The sequence below is a fragment of the Carex rostrata genome, chromosome 12 (genome assembly GCF_964058835.1).
Source record: "Carex rostrata chromosome 12, lpCarRost1.2, whole genome shotgun sequence".
NCBI lineage: Eukaryota > Viridiplantae > Streptophyta > Magnoliopsida > Poales > Cyperaceae > Carex > Carex rostrata.
The window spans coordinates 9810249-9828166 of record NC_135929.1 but is presented as its reverse complement, the minus strand read 5'-3'; the positions used below and the strand labels follow the sequence as shown (position 1 = coordinate 9828166).

The window sequence follows — 17918 nt, the reverse complement described above, 5'->3', positions numbered from 1 at the left end:
GCGGTAAAGCCACATTGACAGTTAATGCTTTGTCGGCACGAAATGATATTTCCCAAACCAATGAAAGGGTAAATTGATAACTTGGGCCTCTAGACAGGCTGGTTATTTGGGCCCGGCCCGTTTATTTATTTATCCATATGTATCTACAACCTCCTTTTGACTTTTGACTTTTGAATTGAATTACGAAACTGCCACCGATCGACGGTGCCACACCCACACGAAAGAGAGAAAGAGAGAGGAAAGACAAGCGAGAGCGAATTGGAATTTTTCGAACATCGCTGAGCGGAAGGGAAGAAAAGAGGCGAGGCGAGGCGATTTCAATTGACAGGAAAAAGCGCTTTCTGAAATCTCTTGTAATTGGTAGAGATTCGACGAGAATCAAAATTGGTGGTAGGTGCGAAATTACGTCACTACCCTTCCTTGCCATGGCCGCCTGAGAAGAGAAGAGAAGCGTCATCGATTAGTTCTGTTTGTAATCATTTTTAGAACAAGTTAGCAACAGCTGCTTGTTCTTTTTGTTTCTGGTCACCTCTTCCTTTGTGTTTGTGTTGAAATTCTAACTAGGGTTTGAGTGGTAAAATCTGTAAATTAACATCAAAAAAATTTCTAACTTTTTATTACCGAGTATTTGGTAGTGGGTTGTACTTTTCGATCACCAGAGTTCAATTCTGAATCACCTCTATTGAAACCCTAATTTGATTCAGAAACTTGTACTTAGCTAGCTAGGATTACTGTGGTAGATTCTGTAACTTTCAAATTTAGAGTTCTTCTTTGAAATGATGAATCAAGGTGGGGAGCCTGGAGCTGGGATTAATCCCAGTTCATCTGAGGTAATTTTGAATCTGTGTATACTTCTTTATTTGTTAGTATTTTAGTTCAATTGTTACCCAATGCATGATTAACTAATTTTAAAGGGCCTACAGACTTTCATGAAAAAAAAAAAAACTAATTAACAAGGAACAAATCTAAATGCAAATCGAAGCATGAAGCATGATTAAGTACCTTCGTCAGTTTGATCTTTCTATACTGTCACAAAAATATTAGAGTTCTTCAAGCTCTAAAACTTGTAGCAGCAACAAAAGAAAGTAATTGACAGAAGTAATGGTTAAACAACTCAGATAACAAGTACACAATTTCGCAACCTAATCCATGTGCAATTCAATTTAGTTGGATTTGTGCTTTTTTTCTGATATTTTCTTATCTACTCAATACCATACATTGTGCAAGCTGACAAATTTGCTCTGTTTTTATTTTTATTTTTCACAAAAAAATCAGGTCAATTATGTGGGTCAAGCACACGCACCTTCTAACCCGTATCTGACCTCTGCTGGGCCCCAGCTTTGGCCTCCTCCACAGCCTCCTCCTCCACAGCCAGCTCCAAACTCATGGAGTTATAGACCTGAAAACTCTAATACCCATAACGGGTTTCCTTCAAATTATTACTACGAAATGCAAAGAGGTGCTTCTAATCAAAGCCATACCCAAACTGGGCCAAGTACTACACCAAACATGCCAGCACAAGGCTACAACAGTACTCCGTATTCTACATCTTACCAAAGCTCTCCCATGGACTACTCAACCAGCTTTTACGGCAACTCCTACGGCAATTCTTCATCCCTCCAAGTTGCACCAAATCAAAATACAGGTGCATCATATCAGCCCCCTTTTCAGAATTCAGTCGGTCATACTTCTTCTTCTTCTACTAGTACTACTACTATGAGTAATTCAAACACTTATTACAATGCTTCCGGTGATCATCAGAATACTGCCTCGACGACACCATCATACCAATCTAGCGGCAATTATTACCAACAGGCTAGCCATAATTACGCATATCCAAGTTATAATACTTCATACCAGCCTCAGTACATTCAGCCATACTACTACAATCAAACGGCTGGTGGTCCCAGCATAGGTACTGACACAACTTCGTCAGTTCCTTCTGGAGCGGGTCATGGAGGTTCTTACATGGGTCATGGTGGTGCTGCTGGGGGGTACTCTTCTCATCCCACCAACCAGCCTCCACCACCTGGCACTACGTCATGGCTTCCGGACGCTGCAACCCCAGCTTTGCCTCCTGTGCAGGTCTTTGTGATGGCTAATTTTGATTTTGATATACTGAATAGTCTTTATTTATAATTTCTTTTGCCTAGGTCTTTTGGTCTCTTCTATTGTTCAAATTTTGTTTGAACATACTGGTTTTAATTAATTTTTTGTTTTTTTGTACCTAGTTATAGACACTTTTGACAGTATAAGTATAAAGAAGTAGTGCTAATTAGTATTTGGATTTTATTAACATAGGGAATTGGAGCTACAGGATATCAAACCCAGTACCCGGGTCAGTTTCAAGCATACCCACCACAGCCTGTTGATTCAGCCCCTGCACCAGACAAGTTATTTGTTAGTAACAATGCCAATCAAGGGAACATTATCTACTCTCAACCTCCTAACATGCATGTTTCTTCGACAAATCAGTTTCAGCAAGCTCCTGAGATTCCTCAGCGGCAGCTGCCACCGCCGCCGCCGCCTCCTTATACTGTACAGATGCCAGATATGCATCAGGTGTGCAAAATTTGTGTCCTATTATTTCTACTGATCACAGAACTTAACACAAGTTAATTTAAGATCACAAACTGTTGTCACTTGATTACTTTATTCTAAGTTTGATGTTATCTCAATGGATCAGGTCCAAGGGGGTTCGCACCTACATCCGAATATGGTACAAATGCCGGATACACGCCAGGTAAGCAAAATGCAGATCCCTACAAACCCTAGAATTGCACCAGGTTTAGCCACAGGTGCGGTAAAGGTTGATAGAGGAAGCATCTCAACTAGTGGTTTGGCAAAACCAGCTTATGTTAGTGTCTCGGTATCTAAAAGTGACACCAAGCTAGCTTCAACTGCGGAAGATGCAGATAAGGTGACTAGCTTCTTATTTATTATTTTTATATTTGTCTTTTTTTTTTTAACAATGCTTTAAGAGCTCGCTTATATTTTTGGGCCATTGAACATCTTAATCGGGCTTATATACGTGGGATGTTTAAATTATCATGTTATAATTAGGGCTGTTTGGCAAAAATTATTTCAAGTCCTTTGTTGAAACCCTAGCTCTCTATAAATATAAATATGTCCAACCTAGCTCGCAGAGCTGATGCTCCATTATTACCTGAAGAAGCATCACTTAAGTTTGTTTCAATCTAAAATATATTCTAATATCTTTACTATTTTTTGGATGATGAATAGGGTGCCTTTCCTGTTTCATTAAAAGCATATGTGGAGAGGTCCTTTGCTCGATGCAAGACCGATGTTCAGAGAAATGCCAACCAAAATCGATTGAAAGAGGTTCTGTTTACTTTAGCATGTCTTTTTTCGGCTTGTTGTGCATGGGGCTTATTTTAATTTTGGAACTGCTGATTTTTTTATGACCTCACTCTCTCTCTCTCTCTCTCTCTCTCGATTTCTCGATCGATCAAACATTTAATATATTGTTGTTGTTCAGCATTGGTTTGTCAGTGGTGATTGATTAAATGGCTTCCATTTGTTCTCTGATATGCTTTCCAGGTGATTACCAAGGCAACTACAGAGGGTACATTGTTTAGCAAGAACTGGGATTTGGAACCACTGTTTCCCTTGCCATCTGGTGACAGTACCAATACAAAGTATGCTATAGTATTTGTAAAGAACATTTGGCTTATGAGCTCCTAATTTTTTATTATTTCACATTCAAATATTGATAGCATGGGAGGCAATTGTGATGTTTCTTACTATTAACTTTATTATTGTTTTTTATTAATTTTATGAGAAATATATTAATTTAACTTATTTAACTACAGTAGTTACTAGTTTAGAAGTAACACATGTATGCGACCTAAGGTGAACTTGGGTTAGGTAAATGCATCTGAGTTGGGACAGGATTAGATAAGATTGACATCCCTAGTTATGATGACCAGAATTAACTCTTACATTATTGTTATTTAATAATTTACTCTCTTTTTTGTTATTTGATAGCAACACACTAGATTCTACTGTCTTTTCATCACTGAACAAAGAGAAGCGCAAGAGTCGATGGGAGCCCATAGAAGAAACTCCTCAGAAGAAAGTCGAACCACTTTCTAATACTAGTAACAGCGGTCCTAGTAATACTAGATACAATCGTCCAGAGGCTACTCCTAAAACAGTAATCTCCTCTTCTTCTTTTTGTTGGCTTGAAGATCACTGTAACCAGAGATTACTCTTAATCTCTGGTTCATGCATTACTATTAATGTCTAGACCACTGGGGTAATATTTCCTTTGTCCAGAGAAAACCAGTTCAGAAATGGTTAGAAAGCATTGCACTTAAAAAAAAGAACAACCAATATCAGATCAGTCATAAATGGCAAAAATAAGAAATGAAAAGAAAAGTTTGTTAGTAACAACTAGTTTGTTATAGTGCTGACCTTCGTTTCTGTTTAAAATTAATTTTTTAGTCTGAGGCTGGTGTTTCTTTACTGGTTTCTGTTAATATATTTGTACCAAAACATTCTTTGTTCATCATACAGGATGGGAGAAACTGGAACACCATGATTTTTGTAAAGGCACAAAAGCATTCAAATTTCAATAATTCTGGCCCAGGTCGGTTCAAGAAACAAAAAACAAATGTATTCATCAGAAAACAAACTGAACATACCGACTCTTCAAGCGACAGTGATAAGGAAAGGGAACTTACCAAATACTATTCGAGTGCGATTTCACTTGCAAACTCTCCAGAGGAGAAGAAGAAGAGAGAGCATCGGTCAAAAAGGTTTGACAAGAGAAGGATTGAGAGTGCTACTCCAAATAATAGCTCCAGTATAGTCACAAGAAAAGCGAATGCAATGCTTCTTGCCAAGAGCTATGACGATAACAATGGCCCCGACCAGGCAGTGGAAGATATAGATTGGGATTCGCTTACTGTTAAGGGGACATGTCAGGAGATTGAGAAAAGATACCTACGTCTCACATCAGCACCTGATCCCTCCACTGTAACAACTTCTACCTTTTCCTTGTTTATTTTCACATTCTTTAGCTGCCATGGTGTTACTTTGCCTCTGCTAGAATTTTGATGCATTGCTATGTGTTATTTTGAAAACATAAAATCAAGTTTCAGGGTAGAAAAATCAAGATTTCATCAATAAGGATTGTCACACGATCCGTAGACTTTTATCCAGTGCCCATTATATCCGTAGACGTTGATATCAATATCAATTTGGGGCCCGCCATTTTTTTTTTTGCAAATTTCAGTTTTTATTTTTATTTTTATATTTTATGATCAAGTATTGAATAGAATCTAGTTTTGCTTATAACCTCCTTTCTCCCTGCCTTATCCGGTTTACATCTTTTATACTTTGTTCCTTTTTCATTTGTTTCTTTCAACTTTTTTATTTTTCAGGTGAGGCCAGAAGAAGTGCTTGAAAAGGCTCTTGAAATGGTTCAGACAAGTAGCAAAAATTATCTATATAAATGTGACCAACTTAAATCAATTCGCCAGGATCTAACTGTGCAAAGGATAGAGAACGAGCTGACTGTAAAGGTTACCATTATAAATCCCTTTTTATTTCACTATTTCACCCACACATACACATAAAATAAAAAATCTGAAACCTTTGTGTTGTTGTATCTTCTTGAAGCACTTTTATTTATTTTTATTTTTTCTTTTCTTTTATATGTGTTTCAGGTGTATGAAACTCATGCCCGCCTTGCAATACAGTTTGGGGATATATATGAATATAATCAGGTATTGCTCAATAGTTGTGAACTTTTCAATCCACCTTATGGTTAGGTTCATGATATTTCACCTTGATTTTCATCTTTCTTTTGGTTACCCATTTTGCATGCCAATGCCATCATTGGAAACATTACATTTAAAATGTTGCAGTCTTTACATCATTATTATGATGTGTTCTTCGAAATTGCAGTGTCAGTCACAACTAAAGAGATTATATGCTGAAGGTATAAAGGGGTGCGACAATGAATTCTCAGCTTATCACTTGTTGCATGTCTGCTTACATTCCAACAATAAGAGAGACCTTCTCTCCTCAATGGCAGGGTCTGCGCTATCACATTCTTTTGGATCATTATTTCATGTGGTAACTGGATAACAGTGCCTTATTTTATTTTATTTTTTGCTTGTCAGGTTATCAATTCAATCAAAACAAGATGATGCAGTTAAGCATGCGCTTAAGGTGCGATCAGCTGTTTCATCGGGCAATTATCTCCTCTATTTCAGACTGTACAAGGCTGCTCCCAATCTCAATACTTGTCTTATGGGTAAGTTCATTCTAACCTTCCACTTAATAATAATAATAATAAAATAAATAAAATTTTCCCGGTGGTCAGAAATCTTACCCGATTAATTGTATTATTTCTGTTAATCTGATGAAATTTGGTTCCTCCTTATTTTGGATATAACGAGATTTCTTCCTCCCCTGCTATATTGATTCTCAAGTCTTTTGGGTTATTTGTGAAAAAGAAAAACAGAGGACCATTGGAAAGTTCAGTTAAACTAAGCATGCCATGACTAAATTGTAACTCCAATGTTAGCTCAACTAAATATCTTCATGGCGAACTCACCTAATTTAATGGGACTGTTGTAATTTAATTCGGGCTTAAGTGGAAGAATAATGTAAGGTGCTATATATTACCAGGATTTGCAGCTTTTTAGAATAATATGCCATATTGAAAAGAAACTGTATATTTTTTAGTTCTGATTTCTGGTGATTTGTACAGATTTGTATGTGGAGAATATAAGATTTGAGGCTGTGAAATCAATGTCTAAAGCGTACCGGCCCACACTACCAGTGAGGTATGTTGCACAGGTTTTAGGTTTCGTGAAAAATTCCGAGGAAAAGGAGAGTGAAACTACTGATAGAAGTGGTTTTGAGGAATGTGAGCAATGGTTGAAAGCCCATGGCGCAGTTCTTACATCCGATAGTACTGGAGATCTCCAGTTGGATGGAAAGGTACTGATATAACCTCTCTTTCTTTGTACCATTTTTTTGTTCTCTGCCCCTCTACAAGCATTTTCTCTGTTCCATATGTCGCTAATTTACTCCATGCCTTCAGTTGATAAGGAAGGTGAAGAATTTTAATATATGCTTATATTTCTAGCCAAGATCAATTGGGATGTTTTTTTCTGTTACTGGTATAGGTTGCTTAAAAAATTTCCAATGACGCATCATGGCCCCAATAAAGAAAAAAAAAAGAATGAAAAAGGGACAACATAAGGCGACATGAAATCATTTACTTGTGTTTTTCTTCCTTTCTGATAATAATGGAATTCATCAATTGACTATAATCTGTGCTAGGCTTCTATGAACACACTATACATGCCTGAACCTGAAAATGCTGTTTCACATGGTGATGCTTCACTTGCGGTAGATGATTTTTTGACCCGTGCACCATAACTTCTATTTATTTATAACTAATGGCCATCCAAATAACAATGCAAGCAAGTTTAATAAGCTAGAAATGGTTGGATATGAACAAAGAAAGACCGGTCCATTAAATTGATGTTGGGAGGAGAGCATTAGATGGGGCTCCTCAAAAACTCGTTTTAGGCACTGCTCAAGTAATGGAGAGATATTGGAGCTCAATCTCTTGAGAGGATTAGATGTGAAATGTAGCTGGCATATAGCTTAATTAGGAGAAACATTTTGCCGCTTAGTGATTAGCCTGAGCATGATGCAAATGTAAATGTCTCTTTTTTTTCGGGTGGTTTCAGGCATGCTTTTCAATATGTACTTGATATATTAGCATAAGTTTGCTAAATTACGAAATTTGATTTGATATCAGATATTTCTTATTCTGTTGCTACTTTGCCATTTGATCTTTTTGAAGTTCTGGTCTTAATTAGGTGTGAAGACGGAGCGGATAATATCTGATCCGTATTTGAAAAATTAGATACGTAATCTGTGTGGATACGGATACATATATGGTTTCAAGTTTTATTCCACCACTCATAACACCCCGACCTGTTGTGACACATTTGCATTTGATCTGTAATTTTCACACCAATGGCCCTGCTTTATACACTCAGAACCCTCTCTTTAATCTGGTTTGTAGTTAGCATCAGTGTTGTGTAAAACATCCGTTTGGACCGATTAATCGGCCAACTAGTCATTGGCGGTAACCAAATCGTCACGGATTTTTCCGATTAATCGGCCGATTATTGACCGCATTATGTTATTTACAACACTGGTTAGCATTGTGCAGCGTTAACCACCTTTGGAGGGATAACAGCTTTATGTTTTCTTTATTTAAAATGTAATTTTATAATTTCTCATTTTTTTTTTTTGTATTTAATTAACCCCATGTTTATCATGTATGAATGTTAAGCTATTGCAATGGGAGCCTACAGGCTCTTTTATTTCATACAAAAACAAAAACAAAAATATCAAAATATTCAACAAAGAGTTAACGGTGTTGCTATCTTTTGGGCCAAAGGATGTAATTGAAAACAAAATGAAGAGCACAAGCGCTTATTTGAGCCAATTTAAAGTTGAAGGGCCTATAAGAAAAGGAATAAAAAAAACACAATATATTACATATGTGGGTTTTATTTATTTTCATGACGAAAGTCTTAAATTGGCCCCTCAATTGTTGTATTAGGTCAAATGAAGCCCCTCAATTTTTTTGGTGAAATTAGATCCCTAAGCTTCTTATTTTGATTCAACTAGATCCTTTAATTAGTTGATAACTGTTAATTAATAGCCATAAAAATCACTATTATAATTTGTTAAAGTCAGTAGTGCTAATTTTAATTTGATTATTTGTCTAATAATCGAATTTTAATTTGATTATTTGTAATAGTTAAGGGACTTGATTAAAGGGCCAGATTTAGACTCTACAATTTTCATCATATATAACAGAAGTGCCTAAATTAGAAACAAATTAACTTTTAAATTAATGTTTTTTTTTTCTTAATTTCTATATGCTCTAACAAAAGAATGAGCTTTTGGTCTAAATAGCAAAGGACAACTCTGTGAAAAATTGTGAGTTTAAACAAAAAAGAGAAATTATTTATAAACATTAAATAAAAATTAGAAGGTTAAACCTTCACCTTTCTATCTCAATAAAAAAAAAATGCTCTAACAGCTTTCATGGTATTTATATGAGATATTCTAAATTTGAACTCCATCAAGGCTCTATTATAAAAGTATTTTATTTATTAATAAGCTCGCGATGATATATATATATATGAACTGTTACAAATATATCATGACATAAATTAATCTCACATCATGCGAAACGGCTTGTCAATGAATCCAACGGTGAGATTTTCATGCTTATAGAATGCTTCTTATATTTAAAAGATTGTTATATTAAAATATTAAACAAAAACAGGTACATAAGTTAATCTTAATGTCCATTTTTCATCATTTTTTAACTGTTTGACTTTATACTAAATTAATTCGAAAAATTATAATTATGACATATAAACGCAACGCTTGTGAAGTAAATCGATTTCAACAATTTAAATTCGGTATTTAAAATTAATCCGATAAATTTTGAGATTAAAGCTGACAAAAAAATGATGAGCTTAAGAACACCTTAAATAGTTCTGCTCATGCATATTCTCATATAAAAATCTTCAAGTGTCTAAAGAGAAAGAAAAAAAATATTTTGAAGTGTCTATGTTAAATCAATATTATCATATGAAATATCCAATAAAAAAAGTGCTATGTACTTTGTTATCAAGTAAGAGAGAAATATCTTGAAGAGTACTCCATCATATCTACATTGATTATTAAAAAAAAACCAATATACAAATAATCCAACATGAATATTGTGAAAACCAATATATAGTGACAAAAAAAAATGTTTTCTGAGTGAGAAGTCATATGTTTAAAATCTAGATAAAGATGCCTTTTAAATATTAAAGTGTTTGATAGTTTAATCTCAATCTTTATTTTTATCAAAAAAATAAGAAAAATAATAAATAATAAACTTCCTGCATAAATTTAATTGTTTTTTTACAACATATGACACACAACTTCATCCATGTGTAATATATAACTTTTTCAGTAACATAGAACATCATCTAATCAAACTGTTCCACCTCTTCCAACTCTTACTGTGAATTGTCCATTAACCTGCTCGCCGCATTCGGGACAAACTGAGTTCACAAAGAACCATGGACTGATGCAAAAATCATGAAGCAAATGGCAGCAAGCCGGCAACCGCAACACCATTTCTCCTTCCTTCAAGGGACATATGCAACTAACACATTTTTCAACATGTTTGCTCTCTTGATAGGTGAAAGCCGAGATGGAGGCACCAACAACTGAATTTGTTATCTTGGGTGGCTCGCGAGACTCGGGGGCAATCGCCTGTGATCGATGTGTTGCAACTGTTGTGTGGGCCTTGGTGTTAACATCGTGTTGAGGAAGCACTTGTTCCTCAAGCATGCGATTGATTTTGTACGCCTTGATACGGATCGAGATTCGCCTTATTATGAAAAGCACGAAGAAGACGATCAAGACAATGGCTCCTACCACCGTTACATCGACACCAAGGCTTGCAATGAAGGACAATGCCATTTTGATGTTTGTGTTAAAGAAACCTTGCTCTTATTTTTCTGAAATAAAAGTGAGAATTAGGAAAAGGAAGGAAGGATTTATAGTGAGAAAGCTAGGCTAAATATAATCATACTTATTTATGTTAGGCACATGAGTTCTAAAAATGAAAGGTGGTATGTTGAATAAGAAAAATTATTACAAAAATATTTTGTATGTTTATTTAGATTTGTTTAAATTGGGATTAGTTTCTCTATAAAGGTCATGAGATAGAACAAATTTAGTCTAACTAAAATAGTAGGGTGATGATATTAACATAATCAATTATTTTATTAACACAACACATTCAATTTTTTTACACGAATGGACAAATTTGCACTAGCTTAAATTTGCTTATATGTATCATTTTTAAGATGCATTTTCTTCATATTAATGGTCATTGAATATTTATTTTATTTTCATAATTAAACATCTATTAATATCTTCAAGAACTTATTAGGAATGTTTCATTTTTTAAGTTTGAAAAGTATAGGTACAAAAATATACTAAGAAATTATTTCTAAAACAAGCTTACTTTTGATGACTTTTGTCTATTTAATCAAATTTGTTACGTTGAATGCGTTATTTTTTTGCATCATATGTTGTTTTATTTTATCATTTTTATTTTTACTTATACTGATTATGCATTAGGTGGTTTATAGAAATTTTATATTGTTGAGTGTTAGAAAAAAGTACCAATTAAATTCAAAATATATTATCAGAATTCAATAAAAGCACACTAGAACTCTATTAATTGAAAATAAACTTTGTACTGAAATGAAATATTATCATCTAAAAGAATAGTTTAATAGAATGATTTTTTATCTGTAAATTAAAATTAGATATAGATCTAATAATGAAAAATATTTAGTAATGACGAAACTTTTAGGAGTAACCAAAACATAGATCTTTTTTGTTTTGAGCGAGTTTCACGTCTCTCACAAAACTTCAAAATTACGTATTTTTTCTCTAAATTTTGAAATTAAGTATTCCCTCTAAACTCTCAAAAGTCACAAATTTATCCATTTTATTGTCTTTTATATTATAACTCATTTTAAATTTATAAAATATCCATTTTACCCTTTATTAAAAGCATAAAAAAATTGCAGTTTGTTTAAGAAAAATGTCACTCTTACAAGATACCCATTATACCTTTTACCCTTTATAAATATCCATTTTTCCGTCAAAAAATGGATACCCGTCATACCCTTTACCCCTTTATAAAATACCCATTTTGTCCCTGAAAACCAATCAAATAAATAACCAACATTTTTCTTAAACAAGCTATCATTTTTTTATACCTTTAATAAAGAGTAAAATGGATATTTTATAATTTTAAAATGAGTTTAAATATAAAATATAATAAAATGGGTAAATTTGTGAGTTTTGGAAGTTTAGAGGGGAAATAACTCATTTTGAAGTTTAAAGGGTGAAATTCGTAATTTTGAACTTTTTGAGGGGTATACATGAAATTCTCCCCTTTTTTATTATCCAGTTTTAACTTGAAAACATTATAACGAATTCTCCAAGTGAGATTCAACGCCATAAATCAGTATATGCCAATAATGCCAAAGAAAATGATGCAATACCCAAAATAAAATTACCCACAAAACATTAAATTTCATTAAAGCACAGCCTTTAGGCATAATTTAGCTTAAGATAAACCACATTCTCAAATTATAATATTAAGCAACAATTCTAAAACTGATATGACCTTAACATTCAAATTATTATATACAAGCATATGTTACCTCATCCAATTTCCTAATCAAAAGAGTTTATCTAATATTTCATTCACAACTCGTCTTCTGATTCGTCAGAAAGCTCACCATTTTCCTAAAAATGTATGATTTCATAGAAACAAAGATGGCATAATTCAGGCAAAGCTTAGATGAGGCTTAATTGGTGTTAATAAACAGTAGAAGGAAATGAGACCAGCATTAGCATACCTTTCTCTTGATATACTCTGCCATGGTTCTCTCAAACTTGGCTCGTTTTTCTGTGGCAATGTCATAGTATGCAACCTTTTCCTACAATCACATATTCAAGAAAATATAAATCAGAGCCTTCATGTCAACAATTGCCGAATAAAAAATGAAACAAAGTCCCTATAAGAGCCTTCCCAATTTCAAAATTTAGCAATGAAGGGATTATGGTAAAAAACTAAAGCAATATTAGTCTAATCATCAGTTGGTATCAGGAATCTCATTTTACTAGATTATCCAATTAAGCTCTGGCAAAGATGTACTTCCAAATAGATACTATTACGCAAAAAATGAAAAAGGATTTGTAAAATTTTCATTAAGCATAGGAGCATTCTTTCAAATTCACTAGAGTTGACATGGCAGTAGTTGATGCACTCTATGTGAAATTAGGGCTAGGGTTTTGGGTTTCACTAATGACCATGCTTCCAATGGACTGTAAATCCTACTTAACTGTAACCGAACAAAAATCTGAGATGCCAACCTGAGACCTAACAGTGAACAAGGCTTATTTAACTAGAGTTAACTGGCTCAGTTACAAGAATATAATCTTCATTTTTTTTAAATGAGACTTTTATGGACATGATATGACACAACTGACGAGGCATTTCTAGTGAGACATTGATGAAAGATGAAGATTTCAACAATGGTTTCTATTATTATGCCAGAAACTGTAGTACAGGGCAATCACACTTATCAGATCAATAAAATTCAGAATCTGGTACAATCTCATGCTTAAATCATCATCCCTGGAAATTCGTCTTTATAAGAATATAATCTTCATTTTTTTTTTTTTAAATGAGAATTGTACGTACAAGACATAACACCACTGACAAGGCATTTCTAGTGAGACATTCATGAAAGATGAAGATTTCAACAATGATTTCTATTATTATGCCAGAAACTGTAGTACAGGGCAATCACACTTATCAGATCAATAAAATTCAGAATCTGGTACAATCTCATGCTTAAATCATCATCCCTGGAAATTCGTCTTTATAAGAATATAATCTTCATTTTTTTTTTTTTTAAATGAGAATTGTACGTACAAGACATAACACCACTGACAAGGCATTTCTAGTGAGACATTCATGAAAGATGAAGATTTCAACAATGGTTTCTATTATTATGCCAGAAACTGTAGTACAGGGCAATCACACTTATCAGATCAATAAAATTCAGAATCTGGTACAATCTCATGCTTAAATCATCATCCCTGGAAATTCGTCTTTATAAGAATATAATCTTCATTTTTTTTTTTTTTAAATGAGAATTGTACGTACAAGACATAACACCACTGACAAGGCATTTCTAGTGAGACATTCATGAAAGATGAAGATTTCAACAATGGTTTCTATTATTATGCCAGTAAACTGTAGTACAGGGCAATCACACTTATCAGATCCATAAAATTCAGATTCTGGTACAATCTCAGTCTTAAACATTTTTATCCCCACCCCCCTTAGCGGGTTAGTTCAGTGTTCAATTGATCTATGCGATGTCTCCTCAGCTGGTGCTCTACCAGTAAATATAAGGGAAAACTTGAAAAAAATAATATATGGCAGACCTCAAAGGATAGTGTTCTCCATTTATCTCCGCATGCCTTCCCAATCTACAAGAGAAAAAGAGGAAAATTGATTGAATTTTGGTTGTGAAGCATTGAGGGTTGAATGTGAAAAGAGGAAAATTGATAGATACTTGTCTCATAGATTTGACAATGGGGTTTTGTTGCTGAAATGTCTTCCGAAAATCTTCCCTTTACCAGATAATAAAAAAAAAATAGGATTAGTTGCAGTTGTAAAGGAATACTGAATGAGTAGAGAGAGAGAGAGAGAGAGAGAGAGAGTACAGATAATAGAAGAAAGCGGTGGGAGGCTTCTTGGGTTTACGGGGATCATCCTTCAGAGAGAGAGAGGACTTCTTCTTTGCCTTGAGAGACTTGGGAGCGGTGGCGGTGGCGGTGGCAGTGGCGGTGGCGATGGGTTTATCTTTCGACCGCGTTTTCATCTCCAACAATCACCAAGTTTCTTCAATTCTTTTTTGGTTTTTCTGTTGGGGACGAATCTAGAATCGTTCAGAGTAGGTCCGATGCCCATCGGACGTACTTTGATTCGATGGGTCTAGTGACCATCCGATTGAATCAAGATTCGTGTGATCTGTATTAAAATCCGTGTGTTTGTATCAATTTGCTTATGCACTGATCTTAATGTTAATCGTACGATGTTAAACGTTGTTAGATCTAATTGAAATCCATGCCCCATCGGACTTACTCCTATCTCAATTCAGAAAGGCAGAAAGCCAATTCCCGACGAATTCAGATGCAAAGCGGTACCTGGAATTCGTATCCTCTGCATTAACTCAAAAAGGAATTTTTTCAGTTAATTGATCTGAACTGTCCGATCCGCTTTTAGATCTGTGCAGACTAAATCTACACTAATATTAAAGGATCGCCTACTTTATAGACTGGAGCCAGATTGACTCTGTTTAAAATCAAACGGCTCAAATGCATTTACTCAAAAAATGCTCTTTTCAGTATTTTAAAGAAGCATACTAGGTTAAGATTTGTGATTAGTAATTGTGACGAGTATTATAATATTCATTATAATAGCATACAAGTTTGAATGAGCGTCAAAATATGTATTCTGATACTGAGTATGAACTACGAGAATACTGAAAAAGATTTTAAAAAGGCTAAGAACAATTGTTCTGAAATTTTTTTTTGATGATAATATATAATTGTCCTGATAAGTTTTGTTCTTAACTAATTTGTACGAGGTGGCACCCTCTCTTTTTATATATAAAAAGAGTTTATTGTGCTCATCCTGTTCAAGTATCTCTTTCTGTATTTATTATTATTATCTTCATATTAATGCTCATCACGTAATACATCAGTTAATGCTGATGCATTCTTTTCTTCTGATATGAATTAAAGAAAATTGGTAATAAAGTGATGTAATAACCTATATTGTACTTGATACTTTTGAATAATAGTAAAAAAAATGTACTAATGTATTACGTGATATGTTAACTACACCGTTATGTTTATCATTACTGATAATGATTAAGTATTGGTTAACTGATATAGAACTTTACATGTAATATGTATTAGACTGTTATGTTTATAATAACTGTTATTAAGTTGACAATGGTTAATTACGATTATATTGTTGATATTAATTAAGTTGACAGTGGTTAATTATGATTATATTATTTACTATGTATCAATATTTTTCAACTGTACATGTAATATGATAGAATGAAATATATTCAGCTTCTATATTGTAATAAATTGTTATAAGTCAGCTACTTATTTTTACAGAAGTATAGAGATTTTGACAAAACTGACTGGCCATCAGTTTATGAATTAAGGCATATCCTTTCTTCTTTGACTGATCATCAAAGGAGAAAGGAATAACCTTTGATATTACAATATTATAATTTTTTTTTATCTATAGTAATGATATTAGAGTAGCACAGCGGAAGCGTGATTATTTTCAACTAATGACTGTATTTGTTTCAAAAACACAAATTTGAAATTTATAGTTGAAGGTAATATATGAAACACTTGATTATGTTTTGGAGTTGGCTACGGTGGTGCTACGCGTAGCATAGGGGACCTCCTAACAACGGCTCAATATTTGAGTTTTCAAAATCCTAACGATCGATCTGTACCGTTCAACATGATCTCCATATAAATATGTACTTGCAGATCAAATTTTATATTTTTTGGATTTTTTTTTTACTATTTTTTTAGATAGGTAGAAAATCACTTAATCTGAAAATTCTATACCATTCAAATCAAGTGATTTTCTACCTATCTAAAAAAATAGTAAAAAAATTTCTATATTACAACACAATGCGTGTTGGAGTTAAACGCATTATAATTTTTTTTTACTATTTTTTTAGATAGGTAGAAAATTACTTTATCTGAAAATTCTAAACCATTCAAATCAAGTGATTTTCTATCTATCAAAAAAAATAGTAAAAAAATTTCTATATTACAACACGCATTGTGTTGATATTTTAAGTTTTTTTTTAGTTTAACTTGTGTTGGTTTCATACAATAAACTCAAATTGTTGATACTGATTTACTTCACGGACAATATATTTACATGCAAAATTTATAAATTTTCGAATTAATTTAGTATAAAGTCAAATAATAACAAGAAAACTTTATTAATTAATTTGCATACATGCATTTTTTTATTATTTATTTAACCGTTTAACTTTGTACTAATTAAATTTAAAAATGTTCCCATCCAGCTTCAAAAATCAATACCTCTAAATAGTACAGCTATCATGCTTCTCCACCTAAAGAAACCATGGATGCTCTGTTAAGCATCCGACCAAGTAATCGTCGCTTGCTCCATGTTGGTCGGTATACCGAGTGCGTGCCAGACCCCTGGCGAGGCAATTATGACATTATTTGAACACGGCGGCTCGTAATTCTGATTGGTCATGCAACCGTTAACCGAATCGCATTCATCCACCACCGTTGCCAGCACCGACTTCCCGTTGCCATTTATCCTTATCTTCTTCGTACACCGGCTTCCTCCGTTGTACCAACCGGTGGACAGAGAAACCACCAGGTCCGTGTCATTATGGTATTTATCTAATAACCAGAAAACATAATTTTATTAGGGAAATAACCACTGGTTGATTTTCATTGTAATTGTTTGACACCTTATTTTTCAATGAGACCAAATCAAATATTAGTTTGTTTCTGATAATCTAATTGGCCAACAGAGGCCCAACTTTTCACAATGGTTTTGGTGTTGCATAATTAATTAAAGTCTAATATATATATAAGTACTGGAAATGATAATAAATAAATAATGGATTAACAATTGATATTTGTATTCAACATACTATCACACTCGGCAGGGCCACCGGCTTCGCTAGCATTGGAGAAGCCGCCTAAATCCATAACGGCATCAGTGTTGTTGGTGACGGGAGGGGAGCAGCTGTACTGCGGGTAGAGCTCGCCTTCCTGACAGCAGTCGGCATAATCTTGAGTGATACAAGAGCCGGACTTGCCGATAAGGTACCCGCTTGCGTGGCACGTGCCAATCACCATGCGAATAGCTGCTCTGTTGAGATTTGGAAGGGATAGAATTATGAGTAGGCTGAGAAGAAGGAAGAGGGGTTGAAAGTTTGGCATGTTTTGATTTGAAAAATGGTGTTGAATTTCTTCCAGAGAAGGTATTTTTTATTTTTTATTTTAGCTAAAATTAATGGTGTTGAATTTCTTCAAACCACATAAGACCCGTAGGCCATACAGCTACATGAAAATCCCATACTTTTGAAAAGATTGAAAAATATCTATTATCCCATAGGGGTGTCAATGGCACCCTTTTACCCGTT

General features: G+C 33.9%; 4 protein-coding genes across 6 annotated transcripts in view; 2 read left to right on the top strand and 2 right to left on the bottom strand.

Annotated features, from left to right (window-relative positions):
- The window catches only part of LOC144562628 (urease accessory protein G-like), a 90173-nt gene that overhangs the window by 9936 nt on the left and 62319 nt on the right, over positions 1-17918 (top strand). The gene's annotated exons all lie outside the window — the stretch shown is intronic.
- On the top strand, positions 154-7809 carry SAC3A (SAC3/GANP/Nin1/mts3/eIF-3 p25 family). 3 transcript variants are annotated; one of them, XM_078312980.1, is made up of 15 exons: positions 192-830; positions 1276-1645; positions 1762-2085; positions 2302-2562; positions 2687-2920; positions 3244-3342; positions 3562-3659; positions 4009-4177; positions 4540-5001; positions 5409-5549; positions 5694-5753; positions 5935-6065; positions 6153-6286; positions 6746-6978; positions 7324-7809. In XM_078312980.1, the coding sequence occupies exons 3-15, from the start codon at positions 1969-1971 to the stop codon at positions 7420-7422; spliced, it is 2238 nt and encodes a 745-aa protein (XP_078169106.1). In that variant the 5' UTR covers positions 192-830; positions 1276-1645; positions 1762-1968; the 3' UTR covers positions 7423-7809. The 3 variants fall into 3 exon arrangements, 2 of the variants coding, with proteins under 2 accessions (XP_078169105.1, XP_078169106.1); XM_078312979.1 differs by having other exon boundaries at positions 154-830; positions 1276-2085; XR_013514366.1 differs by having other exon boundaries at positions 159-830; positions 1276-2085; positions 5895-6065.
- On the bottom strand, positions 12173-14598 carry LOC144563054 (HMG-box (high mobility group) DNA-binding family protein). Its single transcript, XM_078312421.1, has 5 exons — positions 14404-14598; positions 14253-14310; positions 14122-14166; positions 12522-12602; positions 12173-12408 (listed from the first exon to the last, which is right to left on the bottom strand). The coding sequence occupies exons 1-5, from the start codon at positions 14559-14561 to the stop codon at positions 12367-12369; spliced, it is 384 nt and encodes a 127-aa protein (XP_078168547.1). The 5' UTR covers positions 14562-14598; the 3' UTR covers positions 12173-12366.
- LOC144563408 (putative ripening-related protein 1) lies at positions 16722-17744 on the bottom strand. The gene is made up of 2 exons (XM_078312881.1): positions 17424-17744; positions 16722-17166 (listed from the first exon to the last, which is right to left on the bottom strand). The coding sequence occupies exons 1-2, from the start codon at positions 17713-17715 to the stop codon at positions 16889-16891; spliced, it is 570 nt and encodes a 189-aa protein (XP_078169007.1). The 5' UTR covers positions 17716-17744; the 3' UTR covers positions 16722-16888.

Excerpts from the sequence above, each read along its gene's own strand:
- SAC3A (XM_078312979.1), top strand. The coding sequence starts at position 777 with ATGATGAATCAAGGTGGGGAGCCTGGAGCTGGGATTAATCCCAGTTCA. Across the intron at positions 5,550-5,693 it reads AGAACGAGCTGACTGTAAAG|GTGTATGAAACTCATGCCCG; the intron begins GTTACCATTATA and ends TATGTGTTTCAG. Across the intron at positions 6,066-6,152 it reads CTTCTCTCCTCAATGGCAGG|GTTATCAATTCAATCAAAAC; the intron begins GTCTGCGCTATC and ends TTTGCTTGTCAG.
- LOC144563054 (XM_078312421.1), bottom strand. The coding sequence starts at position 14,561 with ATGAAAACGCGGTCGAAAGATAAACCCATCGCCACCGCCACTGCCACC. Across the intron at positions 14,311-14,403 it reads ACCGCTTTCTTCTATTATCT|GGAAGATTTTCGGAAGACAT; the intron begins GTACTCTCTCTC and ends TATCTGGTAAAG. Across the intron at positions 14,167-14,252 it reads TTGTCAAATCTATGAGACAA|ATTGGGAAGGCATGCGGAGA; the intron begins GTATCTATCAAT and ends TTTCTCTTGTAG.
- LOC144563408 (XM_078312881.1), bottom strand. The coding sequence starts at position 17,715 with ATGCCAAACTTTCAACCCCTCTTCCTTCTTCTCAGCCTACTCATAATT. Across the intron at positions 17,167-17,423 it reads TGGCCCTGCCGAGTGTGATA|ATAAATACCATAATGACACG; the intron begins GTATGTTGAATA and ends TCTGGTTATTAG.